The sequence below is a fragment of the Styela clava genome, chromosome 10 (assembly GCF_964204865.1).
Source record: "Styela clava chromosome 10, kaStyClav1.hap1.2, whole genome shotgun sequence".
In the NCBI taxonomy this organism is placed as follows: Eukaryota; Metazoa; Chordata; class Ascidiacea; order Stolidobranchia; family Styelidae; genus Styela; species Styela clava.
This window is the reverse complement of record NC_135259.1, coordinates 3,212,475-3,239,847: the sequence shown is the minus strand read 5'-3', so window position 1 is coordinate 3,239,847 and position 27,373 is coordinate 3,212,475. Positions and strand designations below refer to the sequence as shown.

Sequence of the window (27,373 nt, the reverse complement as noted above, 5' to 3'; positions counted from 1 at the left end):
TGAATGATGCCCAATCCAACATTCTTATAACTTCAAACACTGAAATCCTCCTTTTAGTCAAAAAATCATAAGACATTATTAGAAGCTTTGAATATCCAGTAATGCACTGGCTTCAAACAACATAAACAAATCAAATGCAGAAAACATTTATAGGGTGTTGCAAGACCGAAGTATGCAAATAAAATATCCAGACATCAAAACCCACAATCTAAACCAATCTTATTTGTTGGAAATACTGGTAACTATGGTTTGTATGCAGCCAATCAGTAATGCCAATTTTATTGTATATATCAGAACCAATGCCAAATGGATATTTAAGGTTGCAGAAAAATTCCATCTGAAAAAGTAGATGGTAGAAATATTTTTGCAATAAATAGCACCATGATCAAATCAAAAAAGCCCAAGAGAGTTGTATAATGGATTCTACATAAGCTGATGCAGCTTATAAGATGCATATTTATGTATGAATATGAATGAAAATACCATCCAAACGAATAACGATACATATTTGCTATTTACTACCACTATCATAATGAAGAAGAAAATATTTGCTAAAATAAACATTTAAAACATTACAATCAGGCATTAAACTAGATTTGGGCGGTAACAACAACTTTTTTATTTAAACACTGCGATAGAAAATACTGCTTGCAAAATAGCGACAATGAACCAGAAAAAGTAACACATATTAATGAAAGCTGTGACTGGCATCGTTAGTCACTCAATACATCATAGTTTCAATTCAAAAAATCTATGGCAGAAGCACACTGAATTTTTTTAATTAGTAACTAGGCGAAAAAGGGTCTTACATAAGAAGTATGGCAGGTATCTGCCACAGGATATGTGGACAAGCATGTTAAATTTGTTAAACACCTTCCCAATAACACTTTTAACAATCCCTGTTTAGGTTTGAATCGAGATATAATACAAATTTTGAGGAAAACAGTTTTTAAATGATATCAGCAGGATTGTTGGTACTCCCATAGTGTGTGTACCAGGTTAGGATTAGGTCATAATTTTATTCAGATTTTCCTTATTCTAGTTCTACTGTGAGTTCAGGGACTGTTGGTGTTGGCCAAGTGAACACACACCCTGCCCATAGGATTCCGTTCCTTTACACAAGTTGATGCAAAGTAAGCTAACAAAATTAGTTAACTCCAAATTGATACACACACTTCTGGAGTGCAGGATTGTGCACATGAGGTTATTTTATTAAAATTTTCTGACGATATTCACAAAAGGGTTTTGGGAGATTTCCTCAAGCGATGCCATAGCTCACTATTCATATGAAAAGTAAGATTCATGTATAAGAAATAATTAGGATAGAGAAGAAATATGGTAAGAATATAAAAATAATGAGTGAAAATATATCAATAACAGAAATCAACGATAATATTATCAGATAATGTAAATAATATTTAACTGGGAAAGGCAATTTGGGCTACGGATGGGAATTTACTAAAATTATGCAAACAATAAAAGCATTAATATGATGAGAACGTGGTTGGCAAAGTCAAAAGGAATGGACATTTTCACTTTACACTGATGTTTATATGCAATAAAAGGCTGAATAGACAATATTAAAAGTATTGGCCCATATAAAGTCATATCTAATACTACAATAGGTGGCCACCAGTCTATGCTTTTTGACAACATGCCATTTGAACTTCAGTTCTTTATAAATTATATGAATATAATTTTTGGTCACTGAATTATTACAGATAAAATAATAAAAACATCTAACAATATGCATGAAACATCTTGGAACTTTTTATGATCTATTACCAGAATTTTGACAGGGAAAATGATATTGAGGTAAAACATTGTGGCAAATATATCAGACTGTAGGAATCAATTTTTTTAGCAGGAGTTTCCAATGCTGATACTGATTCAGAGCCAAAATTCAAAATCGGCATACGTAAAGTCAATAGTCAAAATTACACGAAACTCTAATATTTGTAGAGCATGATTTATGCGTGTGATGGATTATTAAATTTTATATCATCGAGAATGAATTAGCGAATCAAGATGTCTGATGTCGAATCCGACAGCATATTGGGTATCTCCGAAAATATTTTTCTTCTCTACTCTTTTTTGCTTTATCAATAATTGAAAATACTTTTATGTGGAATGACAAATATTATTTATTTGGTCTCTTGATTGCAAGCTGAACACCATTTACCAGCATAGAAAAATATTGTGGCCCAATATCAGATTACCTCATAAAATTTCCTAGTTCTCATAGTAAAGATCATCAATACACAAATATAATGGATATAAAGTGAGATTAACCATGACAAAAAAGCCCTTTTTAAACTTTTAAATTATGAGAATATCATAAGAATTTAATAAAAAATACAGATTTGGTGTTAATAAGATTCTCTCACAATTCCGTAGATAAACAAGTTAAGGTAAAAGAAACTGTTAGAAATCTAACTTAGCAAAAAGATATTTCTTCCTCTTCTTCATCAGTGAGAAAAATTTTCTTCTGCACGCCAAGATTTTTTCCATCTTGCTTTGATGCGTTAACATTAGCAATGTCTGTTTTGGCAAAAGACCAAGTTTGGTTCTTATTAAAAGGTGGAGTTCTTCCTGGGATATTGGTGGGATGGGAACGAGTAGGACTGGCAGATGATTTTGTTTTTGTGGTCGGTAATTGTGGCAAACGTCTTCCTGTAGTAAGAGAAGTTTTCGTTTTAGAATCATCTCGTGACTTGTATGCTGTAGGATGGATCAGAGAAGCGATTGAGCTACGTTTTTGTCTTGCCTGTGGGACGGGATCTGTGGATGGGAACGCAGCAACACTCGCCCTACGCGTATCTATCTCATTCAAACTGGAACTACTGATATCATGTTTTTCTGGATGTGGACGGCTTATTATACCAGTAATATTGGTACTTCGTGGTCGATGTGGGGATACTGGTTTTGCGGTTGCTTTGTGAATCTCTGGTATGTCCGGAGCTTTATTTTTATCAGACGACCTTCTTTTTGACTTTGAACGCACCGGAGCAATAGGGATAAATTCTCCAGATTCGTTTAATTCTGTTCCTTGTCCAGGACTCCTGGCTCGTGACTGGCCCGTCTCCGGTGGCGATAAAGATGATGGTGACGTATGTCCCTTCGTAATGGTGTGCCCCTGGTCATCTGAAGTGGCCCCAAGTCCAGATCTTCGTCCGGAAGGGAGTGTCGACGGTCTCGATTGGTGGCTTGTTGTGTTGCCGGGGACAGGGTGTGGTTCGTTGGCAGTTGATGGCGTGTCTGAAATATCGACTCGAATGGTATTTCGTCCATTAAGGAAATCACGGAGTCCCTCTGAAATCAGAAGAAAAATTTCATTTTTCATATTACCTCGTTTTAATTTTGCATTAAAGATTGGCCACCTCAATTTAGTGTTTACGTGCCGGGCATGCTCTTATACATAAATAGCGATTGATCATACAAAGTTACTAAAATTGGAGCATGCGTTGTCCATGTCCTTTTAGTATACAAATAGCCAAGAAGTGCAAGTGCAGTATTGTGCATCTAGCAATTCTTTTTTTTTTTTTTCGCTAGGAAAAAAAAATTTATCCTGCGTCACCTTCTATACATCATGACAATATATTACACAAGAAATAATTACATTTTCACAAGATTGAAATACATGTCACTGATCATGTCTGGTCAAGCATGGGCAAATGATTACAACATCGAAAAGATGAAAATGATAAGCGGAATGAAGCATAATAAAACCGATAACACAGAAGCATATGCAATACAGTGTATTGAATACACCTGCACGATCAAGTGACAATATCTACAGTACCGATATTTCTCCGCATTTGTAATATCCAATAAACTTGACTAAGAATATAGGCTATGTAGAATTATAGTGGTTCTCTTATTCATGGCTTTCGAAATTTAAATGAAGACCTCTTTGATTTGCGCGAGAGACTCAAAATTTTTCATATGAAAAAATATTGTACTATACCATTCCTGAAATCAAAAATATTAAAATATATTGAATATTAGATTTTGGTAACTCCTGTTTCGAAATATTATTGATATTACGAAATTGATTAATGAAAGCGTACAATAAGCATCGAGTAGTTTTTAAAACATGGCAAGACCAGACATGATCATCAACCAAACACAAATTAAAAACAAAACAATTCCATACCTCCCGAAACACCGTTCGGGGAAGATCTCTTCGTTATACCAGAGCTATGTGAAATGATCGTTCTCCCGCCTACAAGAGCAGAAAAAAGCAAATCACCCTGATGCTTGCTTGGTCACAATAAGATGCAAAATATTGGCATTACAAATTCAAGTGGCAGGAGACAATTTTCAATATTATTTTGAGCGTTCTACTTATACACAAACCATCTAGGATTCATTTTTACTTATACAATTTTTTTGAATGGATCGAGTCAAAGTATAGCTATAAATGGCGATTGTGATCAAATAAGTATAAAATTTACAAATTCCAATTAACAATGACAAAAACTTAACTACGCTTCAACTTTTATTGTTAATATGACTAAATTTGTTAGCGAGCACACACAAAACGGGAAGAAAAAATTCCAATGACCTAGAATTATATCAGAAATCAGATCAAAACACACAAATTTCAGTAAAACAAAAATCTTGAGTACAAAGTTGCTGCATCATTGGTAAAACGTGATTCCATGAATTATGATGTGACATTCCATGACATGCAAATTGGTTAAGGATTGTTTAGCATAAGTTAATAAGTATCTTTCAATTTATTTTCTTTTTGATAGAATAACAAATTAGGTGAAAAGCTCTTCAATATTATTCTTTGGCTTATTTTGGTCCTGAACATATCTGAAACTATGTGTGCGTTGTAGAAGCATATCCACTTGCAAATATATCAAAAAATAATATTTTAAAATGGCTATTTGATTGCTGAAATCATAAGATTTACTCTTAAACACAAAAGGAAATATGACTCTAATTTGTCGACAATTAAGTATTCCTTTCAATCATGGCCAATTATCTTAAATATTTCATCAACGAGGTGAGCAATACGTAAAATTATCATGCTATAGTGGCAAAACATCAGGAATGAAATTTTTTTTTTAATGATTTCATATAAAAGTATATCTACGCAAGTAAAATTTTGTGGCCATTCGTGCGTGACAAATAAAAAATGATGTCTCGTTAGTAAGTCATTACTCACCGTCAATCATATTCATGCTACCATTCGATTGGCCGATCTGCTGCAGAGAAGGCGGAGCATGCAGTAGTAAAATAAACATACAATAAGGTGCAGGCTAACAGTGAGGAAAGGTCTGCTATAATAGGTTCTTATATACGCAGCAAACATAAAAATGTGACTTTCAGCTAACATGTTGCATTGTGATACGATACTAATGAACAATAAAACAAAGGGTGCACAAAGGGGAAAGAAAGAGTTTTGCAAATTGAACCTTACTAAGCCTAAATAAATATGGCAGATATGAAAAATTAAAATTAGCATTTATGGATATGGTGCAGACGCAACAAAATTTTACAGATACTCTCATCAATCGTAAAATAATGATATCTTAAATTTAAAGTCCTGCGGCTCGTTGCCGTAATATTGTGCAATCAATGATACAGGTATCATACAGCTATTTGCGAGCTGATACTTTCGTTTTTTTTTTTTATATTTTTTCTGTTTATTGTTTTACCTCTAAATTTTCACTTAGTGGATTTTTTACAAGTGAGTGTGGCAGAGTCATGTGCTCTCTTGTGCTATGTAAGAGTAATACTCTGAATATTCTCATTGTTTAAACATAACGTCTCCACCGAGAAGATGTTTGCAAGCTTCTTTCAACAAGAAGAAAGTCACTTAAACACAATGAATTACATACTATTGATTGAAAATACAGGCATAGGACACACCACAAAATTAAATAGACTTTATGGATAGTCACAGACACAGGCAGGAAGTTAATGATTCAGGGAAATAATGAATTCCAGTCTTCAGATGCAAATATAGTGACGAAGGATAAATTTATCCGAATATTCCTGATATAATGTGGTATTATTTTTCTTTATAATTTTTTTTCAAATGTGGGCTTGGTGACACATTGTCGTAAAAATTTATTTATATTCTATATATTTATACATAAATTTTGAGTTAATAATAATAGGTCTGCCTGTCGTTATTTGCTTCTATATAATTGTAAAATGAACCAACTTTACCCCACTAAATTTAAGTGCATGTGATATTATAATGAGCCACATTAGTTACCACTACCAGTGGCATGCACTCAATACAACTGTAATGGTGAAATTGTTTAATTGAGATTCAAACTACTGCAAGAATAACCTTAATTCAGTATTTTTTTTCAATACTGATATATTACAGGATTAAACTGGTTTGAGCATTATAATTCAAACACACAAAACTGAATTCTTGATTATCATACACCACTTCCAAAATGAATACAATGTTCCTAAAGTTTATTTGATTCAAAGATTGTTACAAAACTCAAACTGCATTGCATTTTTTGTTTAGAATTAGTGGGATTCATACTAGCAAACATTAGTCTCTAAAACACACCGCAATGTATTGTTTTATATATAGGTATAGATGAATATTACCGAGACTGGTATGTTAATGAAAAGTTAATAGAACTTACCGCACTATCGCCAGAAAAACTATCTTTCTGTCCAGACTGAGCAGAATCTTCCGGCGCAATCGCTGACATATCACCAGAAGATGATGTCGCACTGGTCGAATGACCATCCAGAGTCAAATGCACTTGGTCATTTGCAAGAAGATCGCCGGACGATGATGAGGAGACAGTGGACATATGAGACGGGGGTGGCAGTGATTTTGAGTCCTGGGGCGAGGGAGAGATGTTATCTGCTGCCTCATGATTGTCTTCCAACTGGAATTCATCAATCTCAACGCTGCTTTGGTTTTTTACTTGATCTGAAGAAAATAGTACCCTACTTTAGATAAAGGAATCCAAAACTGGACACTAGCAGGCCAGAGTAGTTCTCTGGGGGCCATGAGAAAGGGCTTTCACGGGGTACAATTTGGGTAGACTACATTACTTTAAATCAAGGGTGGGCAAAATTTTTGAACCAGGGGCCAAAAATTTCGCCCACCTGGACTAGCAGGCCATGTCGGTCTGACGTAAAAAGTTACATTTTATGAACAATAATTACATTGTCACAACAGCAAATATGGAAGCCTCGTGTTAAAACTAAATTTCATTACAATCTCAACAAATTTCTTGAGTTATTTTTCAGCTGAAGCATCAAAATTTGGTTTTAGTTTGGTTGTGACAGCATCAGGCAGGCCAGATTGAATTACCCAATGGGCCGGATTTGGCCCGCGGGCCATAGTTTGCCCATGTCAGCTTTGAATGTTCGATTCGTAGAAGTAAATTATTCTTCTGCTTTCTTTTGTTGGAACTTTTATAATAAAAAATGACACATAAAATACACATAAAACATAAAACACATAAAATACACATAAAAAAAAAAAAAATTGTTGGAAACAAGTTGAAAGCAGAATGCTATTATTATTACAAAGCAAAAAGCGAGGCAATATAGGATATTACCTTTATTTTCTTCAATTCGAGCTTTTTGAGCATATGTATCGAATATTCGATTCCTGTGTGTGATTAACATTTCTATGGCGTGAGATTGACTTGGCAGATCAAGTAATGATTGCAGTTCTTTTCCAGCTCTGCAACAGAACATGGAAATTATATACATGCATATTGCATTAATTGTTTTATTAGAGATTGGAAATGAAGATTTCAAAAAGTTCCAAAAGTAACTATTTTCGATCTCAAGATCTGCAATAAATTAGTATGTCCAAATTTGGCATGTATCAACATTTGAAATTAACTTAAGAAATGGATATGGAATACCGAACTAATTTCAATGAGGGAGAAAATAGAGAAACTTCGTGGAGAAACATACACTGTTGAAACAAATAAGCAAAACTTTTTCAACTTATTATTATATAGACCAGAGGTGGGCAAGGTTTCTAGACCTGGGCCCAAAAAAATTTGGCCCATCTAGACCGGCGGGCCATGTAAGTGTGACGTAAAAGTTACATTTTATGAACAATATTTACAGTGTTACAAAAGCAAAATAGAGAGGAATGAGACTCATGCCAGACCTAAATTTATTTGCAATCTCAACAAATTCCTTGAGGTATTTTTAGCTAAAACATCAAAATTTAGTTTTAGTTTGGTTGTGGCAACATCAGGCAGGCCAGATTGAATTACCCAACGAGCCCAATTTGGTCTGCGGGTCGTAGTTTGCTCATCTATGATATAAACAGTTCAAAAGTTTATTTAAAATACTAAAATGATTAAAAAAAACTTACTCATGGACAGGCCTCAACAACGTTGGTCCAAAAATGATTGCCAGGTTACTTGCAGTCATCTTATTACTATTGTGAAACCCAGCAATTCTGAAAAAATTATGATATTATTTCAATACAAAAAAATATTAAATATGTAAGAAGAAGAATATGTAATAGATAAACAGTTGGAGGTTATGCAGAGCTGTGTAGTCTAAGCCAGAAGTTCATCGGGTTGGTCTAAAATTTTCAACTGTCTGGAGTGGGAGTAGCAAATTTTAAAATCGGTCGGTATTGCATACTTTCAATGATAATAATAAAATTGAAAATTCACTAAGAAGTTCAAGAGGCATCAAGCTGAAAATTAAGCGTTATCAATATCTGCCTTCAAAAAAATAATAAATATTCACCCTTTTCAGCAAGTTTTCATTGGTAGTTTGTAAATATTGATAAATTGGTACTTTCGTAGCGTGTGTACCAGGTTAGGATTAGGCCACCATTCAGATTTTCCCCATTTTAGTTCTATTACGAGTACGAGGACTATCTGTGCTAGCCAAATAAATATATACCCTCACCTCCATACTGGTACACATACTTCTGGAGCGCCGATAAATTTGCTAATTTCCCACTTATTCTTGTCTTGCAAATGATAAAAACAAAAAAGGTATGTCATTTCACCTTGACAAATGAGCTACAATAAACTGTAGCGTATTTCGATTGGCGTCAGGTAACTTTTCTATGACATCTCGCATCTTGTCAAGAGTTGCGAACAATCGAACAGTTCTATCTTCTTGTTCTTGCTCAGGAAGTGATTGCACTCTCTCATCATCGAAATCAGCATCATCTCCAGTTTGAGGAGCGGATTCTGCTATTTTGCTTTCTTTGACAACTTCTGTGTATTCCTGGTATAGATAATATAATGAGTAAAAAGTGCACTCATAAAATAATATAAAATAAGAGAAAAATGATTTTACTTATCGTATTATCAATTGTAAATGAAGAATGAAATGTCTTTTGATACTAATTACATTAGATGGCAGGGGCGGACACCCGGGCGGGGCGAGGGGGGGCGGTCGCCCCCCCCAATAATTTCTTAAAAAATTTGATACATATTGTTTCCGCCTTACAAAATTATCATTTCCGAAAAGTGCGACAGTCAAGCGCAATTAAACGGTTAATAGTTACCGATATTATAACTGTTTTCTTACAATAATGTGGACCAGAGCGCCTTGGAGCACCTCACATTTTCGTGAAACATGCGCGCCTGCGCGGGTAATACTCCGTCTTCAAACGCACCGCCGATCACGCGCCACGGTTTTGCACAACTAATTCATTTTTGTACAATTTAATATGATTTTCTCATTGTCAAAATCTTTCAATAGTGTTATTGTTGGCACTTGCGAGAGAAGTGAAAGAGGCAAACTGTGTTTCATTACAACAATTAATTATTATCGCTAAAAAATAACTAGATCTAAAGTTGTTATAAACAATTTTCACCGCTGGACGTATCTTTTCTCGTTATGGATTTCGTGCAAGGCCCAGCATAATTTGCGGGCAAAGATCAAAGCATTTACTATGTCGAAAAGTTGGAAAGCGGCAATATAAAATACTAAAAATAAAACTGTAAACAATATAAGTTTTGTTGAGGCCCGCGACAGTCTAAAAACGCTTTTCTAGGCATCGAAAATCGCAAAATTTCGTGTGCCTACGGTACAAATTATGTTTGCTTGACCTCTAAAAACATTTCGTCACTAAAATCGAAACACGGTCAATTGTGAGCGGGATTTGCCTTTTTATCAATTACTTTTGAATTGACGTCGAAAATTTTCGTGTTAACAAACAAAGCTGAGAACGCGACTTTTCCCCGGTTTATGATGATATATATAAAGTATATTCGATCACTTTTTGTATTTATTTATATATTTTTATTGTACCGAAATAACTTTTACTACGTGAGAATTGACAGAAAATTTACGGATTTTTCGAAAGGTTTTATCTTTAAAAATAATCGGAGTGACAACATTGCGATTGAGCGGAGCCAGTGTGACAAGTACATCTCAAATTTATCGAATTCGCAAAATAGCAAAAATACGGATCAAAACAATATAAACGGGCAGTTTACCACACATTTCTATGTCCGCGGATTGCCGTCGTGTTTTAGAGTGGCTCTTGTTTTGTCGACTCAGCCGCAGTTTAAATTGAAGACAATTAACTTAATAAATCAAGACATTTTGAATATGCCCGTATCGGTCTTTGATTGATTACTTTGCACAAGTGAAAAATCATTTTTCGTTGATATAGTCGGTTCTTTTAACAAATGGCGTAATCGCGTCGACTGTTCCGCGTGGATTTCGAGGCGGTGAATATGTATTTTTGATTTACTAGTATACTTTATAATTATTTTCATTGTATGAATTAAAATTGTACTATATGGGATTTTATATCAGATATCGAGATTTTTGTAACGGCGATAACGAGTTCGGAAGATTGCAAAAATAGGTATCAAAATTAAATACATCAGGCAGCTTATCTCATATTTTTATGTCCACATATCGCCGTGGTACGCCGTAGTTTAGTAATATTTTTATTTTGAGTTACGTGTTCGAGTTACGTTGCACACTATTAAATTAATATATAAGAACATTTTAGAATCTCGTGGCTGTCATGGATCGACAGAAAAATCATTATACGCTTAAATAAGCGGCTCTTTTAACGAGCGTGTAATCGCGGTGCTTGTTGCAGACGGCAATGGGAAGTTCCGACTTTGAAAAATTCGCACAATAGCTTGTTACCTTGTTTTGCATTTCTAATTTTACTAAACGGCGTTAGAGCCGTGGGCTAATTCTCGCGGAATTCAAGAAATTGGTTCAGTGACGCGCAAGTTCCGTGTCCGAGCAAAGCAGCCTAGGTACTCGATATATGAGTAGCAAAATGACATGCTAATACTTAGAGAATGACATCGACAGGTTATTGTTACGTGACGATACACGGCGCGGTGTTTTTCGGTAGGCGATCCAAGTTCGCACCCCAAAATTATGGAAAGTGTCCGCCCCTGTTAGATGGGTATTACCAAATATAGACTACCCTTTATTGCTGGATAATTATATTCATATTTTTAGAGCTGTGAAGTCGGGGCTGGAGGGGCTTTAATGGATATTGAAGTCAGAACAGTAATCGTATAGTAGTAGGAATTTCAAAATTGGGTTCATGGGTGTATGGAATTAACGAAATGCAACGCGCCACGAGGTGTCTGGAGTAAAAAATCTAGCCCTAATAACATGGCCAAATGGCCCCCCAGATGGCAGTATGTAAGTACAATTAGCTAACAAGAAAACATATAACCATAAGTAGCCAACTTTCAATCAGATGGCAATGGTAACACAAACCTTGGCAACCTCTAGAAACTCATTATAGAGTCGATGCAATAACAACGGTTCAGGTAATTGACGCAGGAAAAATTTCAACACTCCACTGACATCGTGCGGCATTTGTTCAGAAAGATCAGCTCTTGCACAATTCGGAGAGTCAAGCAATGTACATAATTTTTCCACCCTGTTTTTGACGCCATTGACTCGATAAATTCCCTGAAAAAAGTAATTCAATTGTATTTATGTTTGTGGCTAGTTGTAAAAAGTGCTGTAGTATAATTGATATTGACAATTGAGATTTGGGTTGTACTTCCAATCAGTCGCAACTAGTGCATGTGGTTAAAAAATGGTCACACAATATGTAATGAGTACAGGGGTTTAGTCAAGGAAGAGTGAACATTTTTTCCTGTATAAGGTCATAACATAATATGTTCATGGAGTTCGGTTTTATATGTTCAATTTTGTTATGAAGTTAGTTCTCGATATATCTCAACCAGGTTTGTTTTATATCAATCAGTGTATATGTAGGTGTTTTCTTCATTTCATTTAATACACCTATGGGGCCAATGGAGAGAGAGACAGTATCGATAAATTTTCTTTTCTTCTGAAATATTAAAAAATTGTCCATAGTATGAACAAAATGTCATAGAAGATCGAAACCATACCTTAACAGTCAACCACCGGTTATCGATTTCAGCAACGCATCTTTTAATGAGAACTGGGATGCCGTCCTGTGAATCTGTTGCTGCAATAGAGAAGTCGACACCAAAAACCGTGGCTTTTGGATTTCGTTTCATTCCTTTAAATGCTTCCTTAACAATTTTCATCATTTTAGGCATCTGAATCTGGGATCGTAATGGTGCAGGTGATGAATCTGGTGACCATGATGTGATTTCTAAAAGGCAAATAGTGCATAGTGACATGTCATTCACAGTGTTTTTTAAAAATTATGAACAAAGAATATGGTGTGGTGTTTTACTTTTTCAACGAACTCAAAAAATTACTAATAACAATTCAAATTTGAAATACATTCCCAACAAAATTATTATTGATTAGGGAATACTTGACATATTCTAAAATGGGTCCTGTTTAACATACATGAAAAATAACTTTTGCATCACAGAAAAAAACACAAACTTTTTTCTCACATATTTTCTCAGTTTAGATTGCCTGCAGTTACAGAAGTTTAATGAATCGATAATGGCGTCATAATCATAAAGGAAAATTATTCTAAACTATTTACCAAAAAAATAATTTAGTATGTCAATTAGCCTTGTTTAGAGAAAAAGGTGCAAATAGGCATCAGATATATAAGATGTACAAATTGTCACAAATTTTAATACAAGATTAAAAAACAAGCACAAGACAGGAAGTTCAATTACTGTTTTCAAAATTGGTGGTTGCTGACAATCGCTGATCTGAAGTTTCTTTTTCATCCAACATATCTTCAGATGAGAGCGAGCCTTCTGTTGAAGGACGTCTCTTATCTTTTCTTGTTGTCGGATCACCGGGACTTGCTGATGGAGAAATATCATCGAGAGAGCGACTGCTGCTACTTTCTGTGTCACTGAACCCTGAACACAGTTGAAATTTTTAAGAAAATATAAAATCATAATATATAAGTTTCTACATTAGTTAGAAGACAAAATTCAAATCCAGGAATTTCAAAATATTTGGTGTTAAACCCAGCATACTTTTTTAAAATCTCAAAGTTGAATTATCGATTTTCTAACGGAACGTAATGTATTATTATATAACGTTGGTGATTATATTTCAGATTATGAAGGTATGATAAACTGAGTAGGCCAAATAAAACCAAAGATAAAATAAATTCTAAAAATCTGGCCATTTATCGACAAACACCTCTATGACTTGTTCTCCTGCCAGCTGATGATCTTCCAATATGCGATGCTCGGCCTGTAATTGGTGATGGTTCATCATGCAGTGTTGCTTGACCTTTGAAAAAAACAGACATTTTTAGATAGCTAGTTGTGAAATGAATTGAGAATATAAAAACAACACTTTCAGCTTCGCAAGTCTACATATGCCGCTAATGAGGACAATATCACATCACAGCAGGTTCAAATCGTGTCTTTTTTGGTTAGTTGCGGCTTCTGTTATTACACACAACCTCACTTTGTGAATGTTAGGAATAGGAAGAATTCTTCATTTTTTACATTTAATCATATGGTGCACCACGACTCCTCGTCCGGTTCCCTGTCTATGTCAGATATGGGACTTGTTATAACAAGTTAATTGTTTCAGATGCCCATGCATGGTAGAGGAAGCTGCAACTGATTAGATGTTACAAGAACCGAACCTAGGATGGTGAGAAGGCAAGAAATTCCGTAGCACAAAATTATCCCGCACAGGATTTGCATAATCAGAGATGCAATGGCAGAAGGATTTAATGCTTAGCACAAAATGACAATATTCGAGCCAATTTGTTGAACCAATTTATAGACTAGGACTTGTAATTAGACAGTGGACACTTACAAAAAGGAAGAAGAATGCAAGTAGGGAATTTTTCAGAATAAGTATTAGTACAGTGTTTCCGTTTCAAATAACACCAGGTCTTATTTTGTGGGGATGTCTTCTATTTTCATTTATCAAAAACAAAATTACAAATTAGAGAATTGAGATATTCAAATATAAAAAATATGAAAACCGATATCTATTTACTTATAAATAACACGTTTTTATTAAAAAAAATCGATTAGGTCTTTTTTTTTAAGAGAAGAGCTTATATTAAAATCATTTTTAAAATTCAGGCTTGGTCTTATATTCGGGGAAACACGGTATATGTGACTACAATTTGGAAATCCACTGCAATATTAGTCTGAGTTGTGCCAGAGGTGAGTGTCTTCTGAAAATTGGGCAATGCCATGTTTTTGTTGTTTTTCCAGCCTTTTCCACACAGAACCATTATTGTTATATGATGAAAAAAATCCTCGCCTTCCTTGGCCGAGTAGTTAATAACTTTGCATTCTGATCAATAGATTCTTATGTTTCAGACTGTAGTTAATAAAAACTACAACATAACTAACATCCTTGGCAAATACTTTGTGTAAAATATACCTCCATGCTCCATATATTGAGCACCTTCCAGTGCATAAGGTTCGAATTGATAATCATTTCTCCCAGCAGGATGATGTGGAGTGAGATGTTTCAAATATTCTGCATACTGGAAACCTGGTTCGTAATTTTTCGACTCATCCAAAAGAGCTTGATACTAGAAAAAAAATTTTTTTTATTTTAATAAAGGTGCAAAACACCAATGCATAATTGGAAGAAACAGGATAAGAATGGACTATGTTAAATATCTAGTTCAGACAAACTTGAAATCGTCAATTTCTAGAATTCATAAGACCAAAGTGATCAACTTGGGGCGCTCCAGAAGTATGTGTACCAATATGGAGATAACTAATCTTCTTCTTAGGGCTCTGGAGTCGAGATAATCATATTTTTACTGGATTCTCAATCAAAATCCCACACTCGAGAGCCGAAATTCCTTCCTCTAATCTCCAGTCACAATAATATAGTTCGCAGTAGAAAATATGTTGCTATGACCACACCCCATTATCCTCAAAATGGAGAAAATTATACCAAAATTATTTTATATGTGCATGTTGCTTGCTAGCATTACTTCTTATTTATCTCGTCTCTCGTACGAACAAAGGTATTGGGACATGTTATAGTCATTCTTTAACTTAATTATGAGAATTTGCCTGATTCATATCTTGATCAAGTCTGCTTCGAAGTAAAAAAATCATTATAAAATCTATTACCTATTGAGCAACGCTTCAATGCAAAATATAGAATAATTAGTAACTTTTTTGGTTTTTGTTGAAAAAAACAACCCAAGAAAATTTTTAGGCGACCCAATTTAAACCCATATGTTGGGAAACACTAATTTAGTGAATATGATTTGATTACATCTTCAAGACTTGTGGAATAATAAACAAATACATACCTGAACTCTTGTTGGAGAAGCTAATTCGCAATGAAGTTGGAAGAAATTTAAGGTAACAGATTTTGTTGTTTGATCACATTGTGTTAATAATTCTCGTAATTTTCTTAAATATTCGATTTCTTTCTTTTCAAGTTCTTTTCTTCTTGTATTAGCTTCGTTCACACAAGCTCGATAATATTGTTCAGCTTGCATTGCCTGAATATAAATTTATAGCGTGAGTTCGTATAACTGAAATTCCTTTTAAATTAAACATATTACGGAATCTTTTGTGCCTAAATTTAAACTGTGACTAGAAATGGCATTCAACATTGAAAAAAAAATCTCATTGTATTAATTGTGACAAATTTTATTCCACTTACTATCAATAAGATAAATTAGATCCTTGGGAAATGAGAACATCAACATAAAAACGATCCTAACTATATATTTTATGCGACGTATTCATATGCCTCATGCTCTGATCTAGGCTTTGCAAAAGCAGTCACTGGTAGGTAAAAAGCCGCTATAATTGCCTATCCAATTCATTTCACCCTAGGGCGACGCCATTGTAGTGAAAAGTTGAAAAAACAAAAATAATTCAGACATATTAATAAACTCAACGAAAATACCTTCAATAACTCAATAAGTCAAGTCAGCTTTCAGCTGATTGAGTGGAAAACAAAAAATAACGATTTTCAAACATACTTTTAGATAGGAGTCATCTTCTTGTTTTTTCTTTTTTTCCATCTTTGATGAGGGGACAATTCCTAGAGCGGTTCCTGCCGCTACATTATGAGATAGTTGGGTCAAACTTGGGTTACTTCCCTGAAATAGAAATAATTGAAATATGTGAATTCTGCTTTCAAATTTGTTTCCATCTTGAAACCAATATACAATATCATGTATAAAAAATCCTGATACAGATCGAATTCAGTAGCATATTACTTTTTCTGCTATGGAGTCCTCACCCATAATATATATATAGACATCTCTGAGTATAAGAAATTGCCTGTCTAATTTTTTTTTTACAGGGACACTCTTATTTGATATTTTACAACTTTGCTTTATCCGAATCGTATGAAAACATACCTGTTTAACGTGTGCTATGTCTCCAGCTCCAGTAGCAGCATATTGTTGTTGATCAGCTCTTATTGCTGCTTCTTTTGCTTTCTGATATTCCTGATTTCTAGTTTGATATTGTTGTTTTGCTTTCTTTAAATTTACTTCAGCCTCTTCCTGCACATCACATAAAGAGATGTATGGCACATAAAGGACATGTAAAATTTCAATATTTCACATATAATAACTAGGATTTCAGAAGTATGTGTGAAGCAAAATACTAGTCCAACACCACATGTCAGCATATTGAGAGGTTTCAAACTAGTATACATTTATCTGAGCATTTTGAATGATTCCAAAAAAATTGTAAGACATAAAAAAACACAGTGACTCACTTATTCTTCTTCTCTACAGGATGACATAAATTTCTTAATTACTTCCATAAAAATGAACAAATTTTTTTTGTTTGTGTATGATTGTGCGGAAACGTTTCAGTATTCTCGGACACTTTGCACAAAATTTTATTCTCTCTAGAATATGTTCCGAATTTCCCGAAATGTTTTTTGGGGTCACCCCGTAGGAGTCATACAGGTGTTTTATTTTTACTATGTTTCATGCTACATAGCAAATTATCAAGCCAGAATAAAACCAACTTCAATATTCTAAACATTGTAATTCAAATTAATAATTGATTATAAATATTCAAATTTATATTGCTTTGCTGAAAATCATTTCAGTGGGCGCTCATACTGCAGTGAATCATATAGTTCAAATATACAACTCTTATGAGAAGACTGACAAAAGTGAAAATCGTACCAGTCTTCGTTTATCTTTCCGCCAGGCTTCTCTTAATCCTTTGTGAGTTCGATCGTGTTCTGTTCTCCTTGATTGAAGAGCTTCAACAAATTTATGAGCTAGAATCTGACTTTGATACATAGCTGTCACTTTGCTAGCATATTCCTTGTCCTGTTTAGGAAATAAAAATGTAATCATAACAGAAAAAGTAAAAAATATACATTATCTTCTAAAAATACAATGGAACGTTTTAATATTATATTTGATGGTGAAGCCATAATATTAATAGTGTAAAATACCCTTTGTGTCTAAATACTATAAATAAGAGTCGGAACAAGCCACATTCTTTTAACAGGAAATAAAAACATTTTCAAATAGACCTACACCTATTTATACGATCAGGCTTCGTTGTTCATTATTCCAGAATGAATTAAAAACATAATTATTGAAAAAAAATTTACTCACATTATCTAGAGCAGTGCAATATAATGACTGGAATGGTAAATAACTTTGCTCTGATAGTATTGTCCTGGTCGCTTGAGATAGTTTTGTCAACTGTTTTGCGTATTCCATTTCTGAAAGAATAAGGTTTTAATAACTATGTACATATAACATGGGTTGTGACAACAATCAGATAACTAAAATAAAAGAAAGCATCATAGATTTTCCAATTTATGTGGCATACAGGCAAGTAATTTCACCCAAAAAAGTGAATGCAATCTTCAGTCAAATAGCCGCAGAGCTAAATATTATCTTCTCAATGTTGTTAATTGTACACTCAACTAATCAATAGTCAACTGATTCTGGACCAGTGGTTCGCAAACTTTTTAAGTCCCGCCCGCCTAACAATAAAAAAAATGCGAATATTCAAAATAAGGAGGGCAAGATCAAATCTTGCTTCACGCCCCCTCAAAGAATTGTCTTCGCCCCCCTTGTGGGACGCCCCACTGTTTGAGAACCCCTGTTCTAGACTGATTGTAGTAACGTGATAAAACTAAATCTTACCAATATGTGATTTTTTCTTCACATAATTCATGAGATCGTAGGCATATTTCGACCAAGCTTTTGCTCGTTCAAAACAAACATCCAAATCTTCAACTACATGTTCAAGAACATCAGCAACAGTTTCCGATGTTGCAAGAGGTCCTATAGCAAATAATACAAAAAATTTGTTTTTGATAAGTTATACTTGCATGCTGCACCCTGTAATATCTACCTTGTTCAGCTCATTTGGAGGGGATAATAAACCGAAGACATAACATCAGTGAAAAAATAGGTATTTATGGCCATCTTTTATCCCGTATTCTGTTTTTCAGATGATTGGCCCAGTGGTGGAATTCAGAGGGTTCGCGATGGTTTGTGCGAGAAAAATGTTGTTTACCCATTAGATTCATGTGACATGTAAATATGGCTTATGTAGTGATGTAGTAAATATAGTGTATAGAAAACATGGTGTACAGCTATAGGGCTATAACTTTGACATGTTTTTTTGAAACGTGGGAATGAGAAGAATTCGATATAGAATCCAACCAATGCCACAACACCCAGGTTGTAACCAATTGGTATGGTATTGCCAGTTAAAAATATCATTCCAATAATAAGTATTACTGACTGCCTTGTTCAGACTGAAGATGTGCAAACGTCTATTAAGTCAACGCATGTTCTACATAATTTGTTTAAATCCAACGACGGTTGGTGTTGTTTCCTGAAATGCTATCTCTTTTGGTTCTGGTCATGAGCTTATTCTCCTTTTAGAGTAAATAGGTTCCAAGATCTACATGCAGAGTCTAGACCAAATTAAGCCCAAATAATTTACTCACCATCTGTGACGATAGATGAATTGACTGGAGCTATTTCAGGAACAGTATCAAAGGTCGTTGATGACTGCCGCTGAATTCCTTGCTGAGCAGATTGAATGTTTTCGTACGACTGCGATGCAATCTGCCATACATGAAAGTTTGTTAAACTGATTTGAAATACAGATCTTCTACGATTAATATTAGAACGTTGATTAGACATTTTGGCTGATATAATCTGAAAGTAATCCAGAATTATGCATTTTTACCATATCTAAAAAACACCAAATAAATGTCAAGAAACTTGGAAAAATTTAACAGCTTTCATTAAAAATATTTCTATCTTTCTGATACTGAGAACTAACTGCTCTGTTTTACAACTTTCATTGTTCTAATCTTACCCCTTGTTTGTTTCTCAAAATCTCAAAGCAAACTTGAAAAAAAATCTCAAAATCTCCAAAGTCTGAATAACTCAATCTCATGCATCTGTCATCTTCAGCTGATACTGACACACTGGCCTAAAAATTGTCATTTTTTTATTAACAAGATTTCAACAAGGAAATATACTTCAATCTATGAATGTTAAACGGCTAGCTGAAACTGACTTCAGGTAATGCAGAATTGCTGACAAAGTATGCACCACTAAACAGTCTATAAATTTGAAAAAATTACATCACTGCCTAATCCAGGTAATTAAAAAGAAAAAGAAGTATGCAGTCCAAAATCACATGAATTGTGTTAACATAATCGAGTTCACATTCTGTTACCTCACTTTATCTTTTTATCATACATCCTGTGCTAGAAGTAACTTCTCAAAAATGACTACATCTGCCCTTATTCATTCAAATATAACCTAATCCAATGTCTGTTGTGTACATTACAAAAATGCAGAGGTAGTTCACAACATTAATATTACAGAGACTAGCTTCCTGACTGATGATTGAGTCACAAATTGGATGAGTTTATCCAAATGAGAATAAATATACCCTAGGTCACACATGTGTAGACAATAAATACTAAACTTAGTATGGATAGGAAGGTCATTGAGAAGGCAATGTGGGATATAATTAAATCTTATCTGCCCTTTGTACGTAGTAAGAAAATTTTTTCCCGTTTTTGAAGAATATTCAAATTGTGCACCCAAGTGCTATTATAATTAGTACTAGACTGCGACACAAACTTCAAAATTATATCAAAAAATAGAACACAGAAAATATAAAAAAAATTGAGTCCTGGAATAGGAACAAATTGAAAAATGAGATACAAAATCTAGTGTGTTGTGTTATAGCCTGGAGTTAAAATTATGAAAATCTGCAAATTTGTCTACAGAGAGCATGTAAATATTTTTTGAGCCTGAATGCATATGAACATACATTTGAATTAGGCAATGAATATTGATATAATTCTATGAGATAAAACGTGATAATATTACAAAATTTCAATAATTCGGTAGCAAATTCTTACCGATGATTGTCTTGGGCTGATGTTGATATCGCCGATAAGACATTCAGACACACTGCAAAATGTAAAACAAGATTTATTATTAATAGATGTTAAAATAACATGAACACAAAAAATATAATTGCAAAGAGCCCAAAACACAGCTCTAATTCTAGATGTAAGATTAATTTAACCAAGTTGCTTTGTACTTTTTCAGATTAAATCATGGTAAGATGAAATAGACATGAAGTCTTTTAGATTCAATAGTAAGTAACATGAAAATGACATTTGATTAGGTAGTAAAAAAAATTTGATGAATATCAGCAGTGATTTGTAGAAAATCATCTTTATTATGGGTGTTTGAATAGTGAGCCATCCAGTGCCTAAACTATGCACGTAGATTCTAAGAAAACTCGGACATAAAGAGAGGATGAATTTCAATTACTTGTCCTATCAAAAGTGTTACACTTTTGATGTTGATTAATGTAATATACCGTTAGTTTTTAAAAAAAAAATTTTTCGAAAACTAACGACGATTTTACAATTACCCTAGTAAACTTGAAAATATAATGGACGGCAGAAGATTTTCACTGAATCGTATATTTAACGAACTTTTTTATATACATTCCTGTAATTTTTTTATCGATAAATATTTTTTATATGCAATCAAATACAAAGAATTACAAAATTTTCTGAATAAAGACGAAAGGTGTGTATTGTCGTTAACGTTCACTACAGCCCGTTTTTAGAAGTATTATAGATTCCGAGCATCAAAAGCTTTCTCATCAACGTTATACATAAATAATGTATATAATAATTTATACATTCAAAAATAGCATCCAGCAGTCTAACTATAAAGTACGATACAGAAATTATACTTGAAAAAACAAGTAGAAAGATTATTCTTATATTATTCTTGTTACTGAGATATGAAAAAGTGAAGACAAATAATTATAACCATATTTATAAAAAGTAGCATTAGTTAGGTGACGTACCTTTTAAGTAAGCGACATTTATTTCGATAGTTATCAACCTTTTTGAAACATATTACACCTAAACTGTTAACATATGGATTAGCCATAACTTATTTAGAATGACACAAATACAAGCTATTATAGATCCAGCTTTAAAATTAAATTGTATTTATGATATTTACCTCGAGCTGAATGCAAGTGCCAAATTATTGATAGCACTGAAGATCTCTGGTGGTACTGATTCTTCTGAACTCTCATAGTTAAAATCTAAATAGCAAGATAAATGTTAGAAAATTCTAAATAAATTCAGCATCCTTACAACAAATGGCTTCCTTTTACCGAAGAAAATGAAGTCTCAATAAACTATACTAGTTGGTAGAGATTGTGGTGTTGGATATTTATTACATACATCTTTGGATAAACACTTATCGCTGTGGTTTTAAACCGATACATCAATGTCAAATTTCCGACCTCTTGTAAATAAATTAATTTGGATCCCATAAAGCGAATAGTTAGATCATACTTGATATTCTACTGTGGAGCGTTAGTGATATATTATATGATTATCATAATAACAATTTGTGGTTAAAAATGGCAGACAGATTTTGAGTAGTGATGTTATACAATCATATGAGAAAATCAATCAATGAATTGAGTATGCTTCAGCAATTAAGTGGGAGGATGCATATTCAAATGATATTAAATTTCCTCTTACAAGTTCATTAACTTGTCCAATCATACCATGAGAACCGTGCGTACAAATTTACAATAGTCTCTTATATGCCAATACAATTTAATGAATTTGATAACCAGTCAAAGTAATGCCTAAAAGCAGCAATGGCTGCTTTCAAATTTAGTACAAACCAAACTATTGTTGTATTTGTAATGGAGTGCCAATAGTAAATTTATATGTGGGAAGTATCCCAGCGTAAATACTTGGCAGCATCTATTTTTCTTAAGTAAAGCCACGTCTCGATTTCAAAAACTCATGGCATGTAAGCGTATGTTTCTCACTTTCAGTTAATTTTTGGGAAAATGAATTTTGTGTAAAAATGGTTGTTTTATATAGTCAATTAATTTGGGGCCATAAAAGCACTACATGCCACTTAGTATTTAAACATCTTTGGGTCGTAGTTTGAAAAAAAATTATTTTTCAAAAAATTTAGGCAACTTAAAAAAAGGTTTGGCACCACTAATCTAAGCAATATATGCCATGGATTGAGTGTTAGACATAATAATAATGAAATTAGCAAAATTAAATTGGCCACTACCATGATTTGGCCACTATCTTCTATTTTCAAAATCAAATCAAAATATATCATGAATCAAAGTATAATCCAACCTACATAAACCCTCAATTAGTTAAGAGCATATCCTTCATTTCAAAATCTAAATAATTGATAACACTTGCTTGTAAAATAAAACAAATTGTTTCAATAATTTGAAGAAATAATTAACAAATCTCTACACTAAATAACTCACTCGGTGATGTTGAATCAAAGCCAGGTCCTAGGAGATGTTAGTAGTAGTGTTAACGAAAGGTTAAATTGATTAGTTTAGTGCAACTTGTTTGTTCAACAAGGTTATTTGTAGTTTAGTGGACATACAGTTACTGATTGGAGAATAGTAAAGATATGTGGTAATTGGTAACAATAAGAGGTTTTGTGTACCAACAAAATAGAGTGACAGTGTACAATGAAATTCCAGAGCTGGAAATTTCGGAACTCCCGTAATGTGTGTACCAGGTTAGGGTTGGGCAATAATTTTATTCCGATTTTCCCTCATTTGAGTTCTATTACTATTTCGGGGATTGTCTGGCTGTGAGTCAATATACCCCCTGTCCATCGGTTTCAGTCCCTTTACACAATTTAATGTGAAGTAGGCGAACAAATTAGTTACCTCCATATTGGTACACACACTTCTAGAGCCCCGAAATTTCCATCCGAATTTACAAAAATTTATTAGAAATTAAATGTAGGAATGGTTATATGGTCCCAATCGCCATTTACATGGCCTCCCATAAAGGCCATACCGTACTGTCATTTGACAGCAAGTTAGATTTTAAGAGCAGCTACCCAAAATGTGTGCATTATAAAATTTAGAAATAAGATAAGTTTACAACAATCACTTGTTGTAAACTGCTTGTCTGAGAAAGTCTTGACTTTGGTCGGACGAAACGTTACAGAAATACATTTGTGTTAGTGTGCAGCAGGACTCTTCAATTGGATATAAGTCTTATTTATTCCAGCTACAGCATCCTTGCAGTATACGCATACGGATCCACTAGCATAAAGGCATAGAGGAAGGATACGGGGGTTACCCAACTCAAAGTTATATAAGGTTTCGTTGATGTTTCCAATTTTGTATCAAATGCCATGAAATAAAACCACTTAAAAAATCAAATTTGAAGGCAAAGAAACCGAGAAAAACTCCATTACAGTAATTTTCAGAATAATTTTTCTTATTAAGAATGGATGCATATGGAAAATCCAAACTAAATCATGCCAACTTCTACAATTTACAATCAGTCAAAAATGGATAACCGTATTACACTTGTTTTTAACATACATTAATTACAGTTAATGATTGAATAAAATCATTCAAAAATTCGGCTAAAAGCAAGTTGTTTAATAAGCATTTTAAAACAGTGAATCGCAATGAAATACATTTAACAAATAAGGGCAGATATTTTGCAATCTTTATATGTGAAGTCAGCACACAGACCATTGAATTTAATTGCTTCCTACAACAGTAGAGAATGGCATTTTACCACTTTTACACAACGAAGTATTTTACAACATACTTTTTATATGATTTATGAGATTTTCAGCAGCATTTAATATTCCAGTGGAATTGAGTTCTTCGTACTTGTTCACAATGTTTTTCAATACTTTTAATAATTCACCAAGCCTCTCATGAGCAGCAACACGAAGACTTTGATCAAGAGATTCTGTTGTAAACATAAAAAATGAATGGACTTTACACAAGCAATTCACTTACCAGTTTTTTTTTTTACATGTATGTTTACAATTCGATTCAATTACTGTATCGCTATAAATGAAATTTTTCATTTTATGAAAAAAAAATTGTTCCAAGTTAGAGTATTCAACAATAGTAAACAAGTGTCAATAAAGTCTAATTAGAATTTTAATTTTGTTATGTAATCCGTTCTTAATAATCTTAATTAACCAGGTGTTTTAATATAATCGGCAAAATAGAATCTTCAACTAAAAAAATAGAATAACATGAGATTTCATAGTTCTGTAACCCTAAAATTTATATATAATCTTAAGATTCTTTTTTTCTGCAAAATGGGAACTGACGTAGCTTAGTGAAAAGATATTTGAGCACCTTTTTCTTCCGAGAAGACACCCTTCAAACTAATGAGAGTCTCTGAGAATTTTCGGAGATCCTGAGTTAGTTGAAACACTCCTTCTTGGCTCATCAACTTGGATGCAGCACCTTGACTATCATCCCAGGTTACATCTGCTTGATCTACTAAAACAGAAAGTGAAAAATAAGAATAAAGAGTTGAAATTTTTAAAAATCCCAAGCATTTTATACACATACAGTTTTGAGAGAAATTGATGAATTACACTTCATAATATATTTAATAATAAATTTCATAATTAGAACTGGCTAAAATTAATATATGGTACCTTTCACTCCAAAATCATATTTAAAACTATTTGCCATTTGGCCAGTGTCGAATTGGAACATTCAAAACTAAATTTGCTTTGCTGGTTAAATTGAATAATAATAAAAGCTAATTCAATTTTGCCTTTTCCCCATATGTTACCAATTTTATTTAGCATGCGGTGTATTCAAAATCAAAGAGAATTGCAGTTGAGAATTCTGAAGCACTGAACTAATTAGATAAGAATTGATATCTAATATAGGTACCTGCCCATGGCATGTAAAGGAAATTCTAACTTGGGTTTTATTAGGTGGTCAGTTGAAAAGATAAAACAGAAAAATTTCGAGTTGAAATTCCCTATTTTTCATAACATTGTCCATATGATTGAAACAGATTAAGGGAATAGGTGCAACGCATCTATGGTCTGCAAAAATATCAATTTTATATTATAATAGCTATATGGAGACTTAAGCTCATGGCACAATGACACTCGATATTACAATGAACACTTGGGCAGTCGTCAAGTAGTTAAAGCATTTAAGCTGCCGTTTGAAAAGAATTTTAATATGCCTCACATGTTGTGGTGAACCCAACTGCATTTGGCAATATGAAAGAATTATGTCATTGAATTGCGAACACAATAGTATCATTACCTGTGGTTGTGTTATGGTTGGTCGCTCCCGCTTGTTCCGCCATGATTATTTTTGTTAAGACTTCACCGTTACCTAATGGACGACAAAATGATGTTCTCCTTTTTCCTCCAACATGGAATGCATTAGTTGAGCAATGTCCCGTTAGGAACACTGACTAACTTGTTGCCATGAGAACTAACCGAATATATCATACATACAAATCTCTGGTATGCAAATGAAAAGAATGTTGATTGATGTTATCATGAAAATATCATTATGTGGTAAAGTACAATATTGTGGGATAAACTATCAATGTATGGTGACATATGGAGATTTAATCAAATACCAAAAATCAGTGTTAGGTTAATTTAACAATAACTTATATCTACGATACTTTTCAAGTAACTCAGTAACACATATCTTTATAACAATTAATTTGACCAAGATGTTTAGGAGCAGCATATTTCAAATAAGGCAAGATGACATAACAAATTTTTAAATTTTAATTCAAATGAAAAAAGTGGTAAATTTCAAAACGTTATTTAGCATATTATCTGATTGTTGGCCTAAAAGCATACAGTATATAAATAACTTTCATATGAAAGATTTTCTGATATAATAAACTTGCTACTTTCTATCATCACTCATCATCTATGACTATAAATAACTATTTCCCACAAATCATGTTAGAAAGAGTAAACATTCAAACGAGTAACCATGACAGTATGCAGAAAATAAATCATATTTTAGAGCCGATCAGACAGGGAAAAAAGGCCTCCCAGCACAGATAGCAAAACGATATTGTAAAATTACACAATGAAACATCTTTTGTGAATAAGTTTGAAATGTTGACCTACTGTATGGCTCACATTCCTTTACTGTTTACATAGAAAATGCTACTTTTATTCAAGCCAAATAATGAACAGAATATAAACATATGAATTCATTTTATATTTGATGACCACTATAAAAGGACAGAAGTGGTTACATAGAATGTCCACAGGTTGAAAGCATAATATTTTAGCGTTTTTCAAATTTCGAATAGCCATATCAATAGTGTTTAACATTACAAGACATAGATTTTACAAAGAGCTCGAAATTTAACCTTTTTTTCAATGGCGCATAACTTATTTCATAATCCCTTACAAAAATGCAATTTTAAGAAGGGATTGAGAGAGGCTTGGGATCTTCTATAATTGAACAAATTGTATAACATGTACATCGATGTTTTTTAATTTTTGAAAAGAAAAAAGTAAACTGACCAGCATATATGTATATCTTAACACGATTGACAATATAATATATACTGTGTCCATAAAGTTCCTTTACAGTTTCAATTTATTATGTCAGTTCTCAATATATCTTAACCAGGTTTGTTGTTTTTTATTCAGTAATTGTTTAAG

General features: G+C 33.3%; 1 protein-coding gene across 5 annotated transcripts; it reads right to left on the bottom strand.

Moving 5' to 3' along the window:
* Positions 1 to 4: 4 nt before the first annotated feature.
* LOC120337995 (rho GTPase-activating protein 29-like) lies at positions 5 to 26,196 on the bottom strand. 5 transcript variants are annotated; one of them, XM_078117353.1, is made up of 24 exons: positions 25,992 to 26,196; positions 25,053 to 25,199; positions 24,505 to 24,651; positions 21,884 to 21,968; positions 20,752 to 20,803; positions 19,312 to 19,432; positions 18,497 to 18,637; positions 17,957 to 18,066; positions 17,513 to 17,662; positions 16,727 to 16,873; positions 16,343 to 16,462; positions 15,659 to 15,853; positions 14,764 to 14,917; positions 13,549 to 13,641; positions 13,068 to 13,259; positions 12,351 to 12,580; positions 11,704 to 11,901; positions 8,996 to 9,219; positions 8,342 to 8,428; positions 7,563 to 7,690; positions 6,630 to 6,925; positions 5,180 to 5,219; positions 4,157 to 4,225; positions 5 to 3,312 (listed from the first exon to the last, which is right to left on the bottom strand). In XM_078117353.1, the coding sequence occupies exons 1-24, from the start codon at positions 26,032 to 26,034 to the stop codon at positions 2,438 to 2,440; spliced, it is 4,044 nt and encodes a 1,347-aa protein (XP_077973479.1). In that variant the 5' UTR covers positions 26,035 to 26,196; the 3' UTR covers positions 5 to 2,437. The 5 variants fall into 5 exon arrangements, with proteins under 5 accessions (XP_077973479.1, XP_077973480.1, XP_077973481.1 ...); XM_078117354.1 differs by having other exon boundaries at positions 5,180 to 5,216; XM_078117355.1 differs by having other exon boundaries at positions 25,053 to 25,196.
* Between the last annotated feature and the right edge of the window lie 1,177 nt (positions 26,197 to 27,373).

Coding starts and splice junctions, on each gene's coding strand:
- LOC120337995 (XM_078117353.1), bottom strand. CDS start 26,034: ATGGCGGAACAAGCGGGAGCGACCAACCATAACACAACCACAG. Junction 16,874..17,512: donor GGAAAGATAAACGAAGACTG/GTACGATTTTCA, acceptor TGTGATGTGCAG/GAAGAGGCTGAAGTAAATTT. Junction 15,854..16,342: donor AAGATGACTCCTATCTAAAA/GTATGTTTGAAA, acceptor ATTTATATTCAG/GCAATGCAAGCTGAACAATA.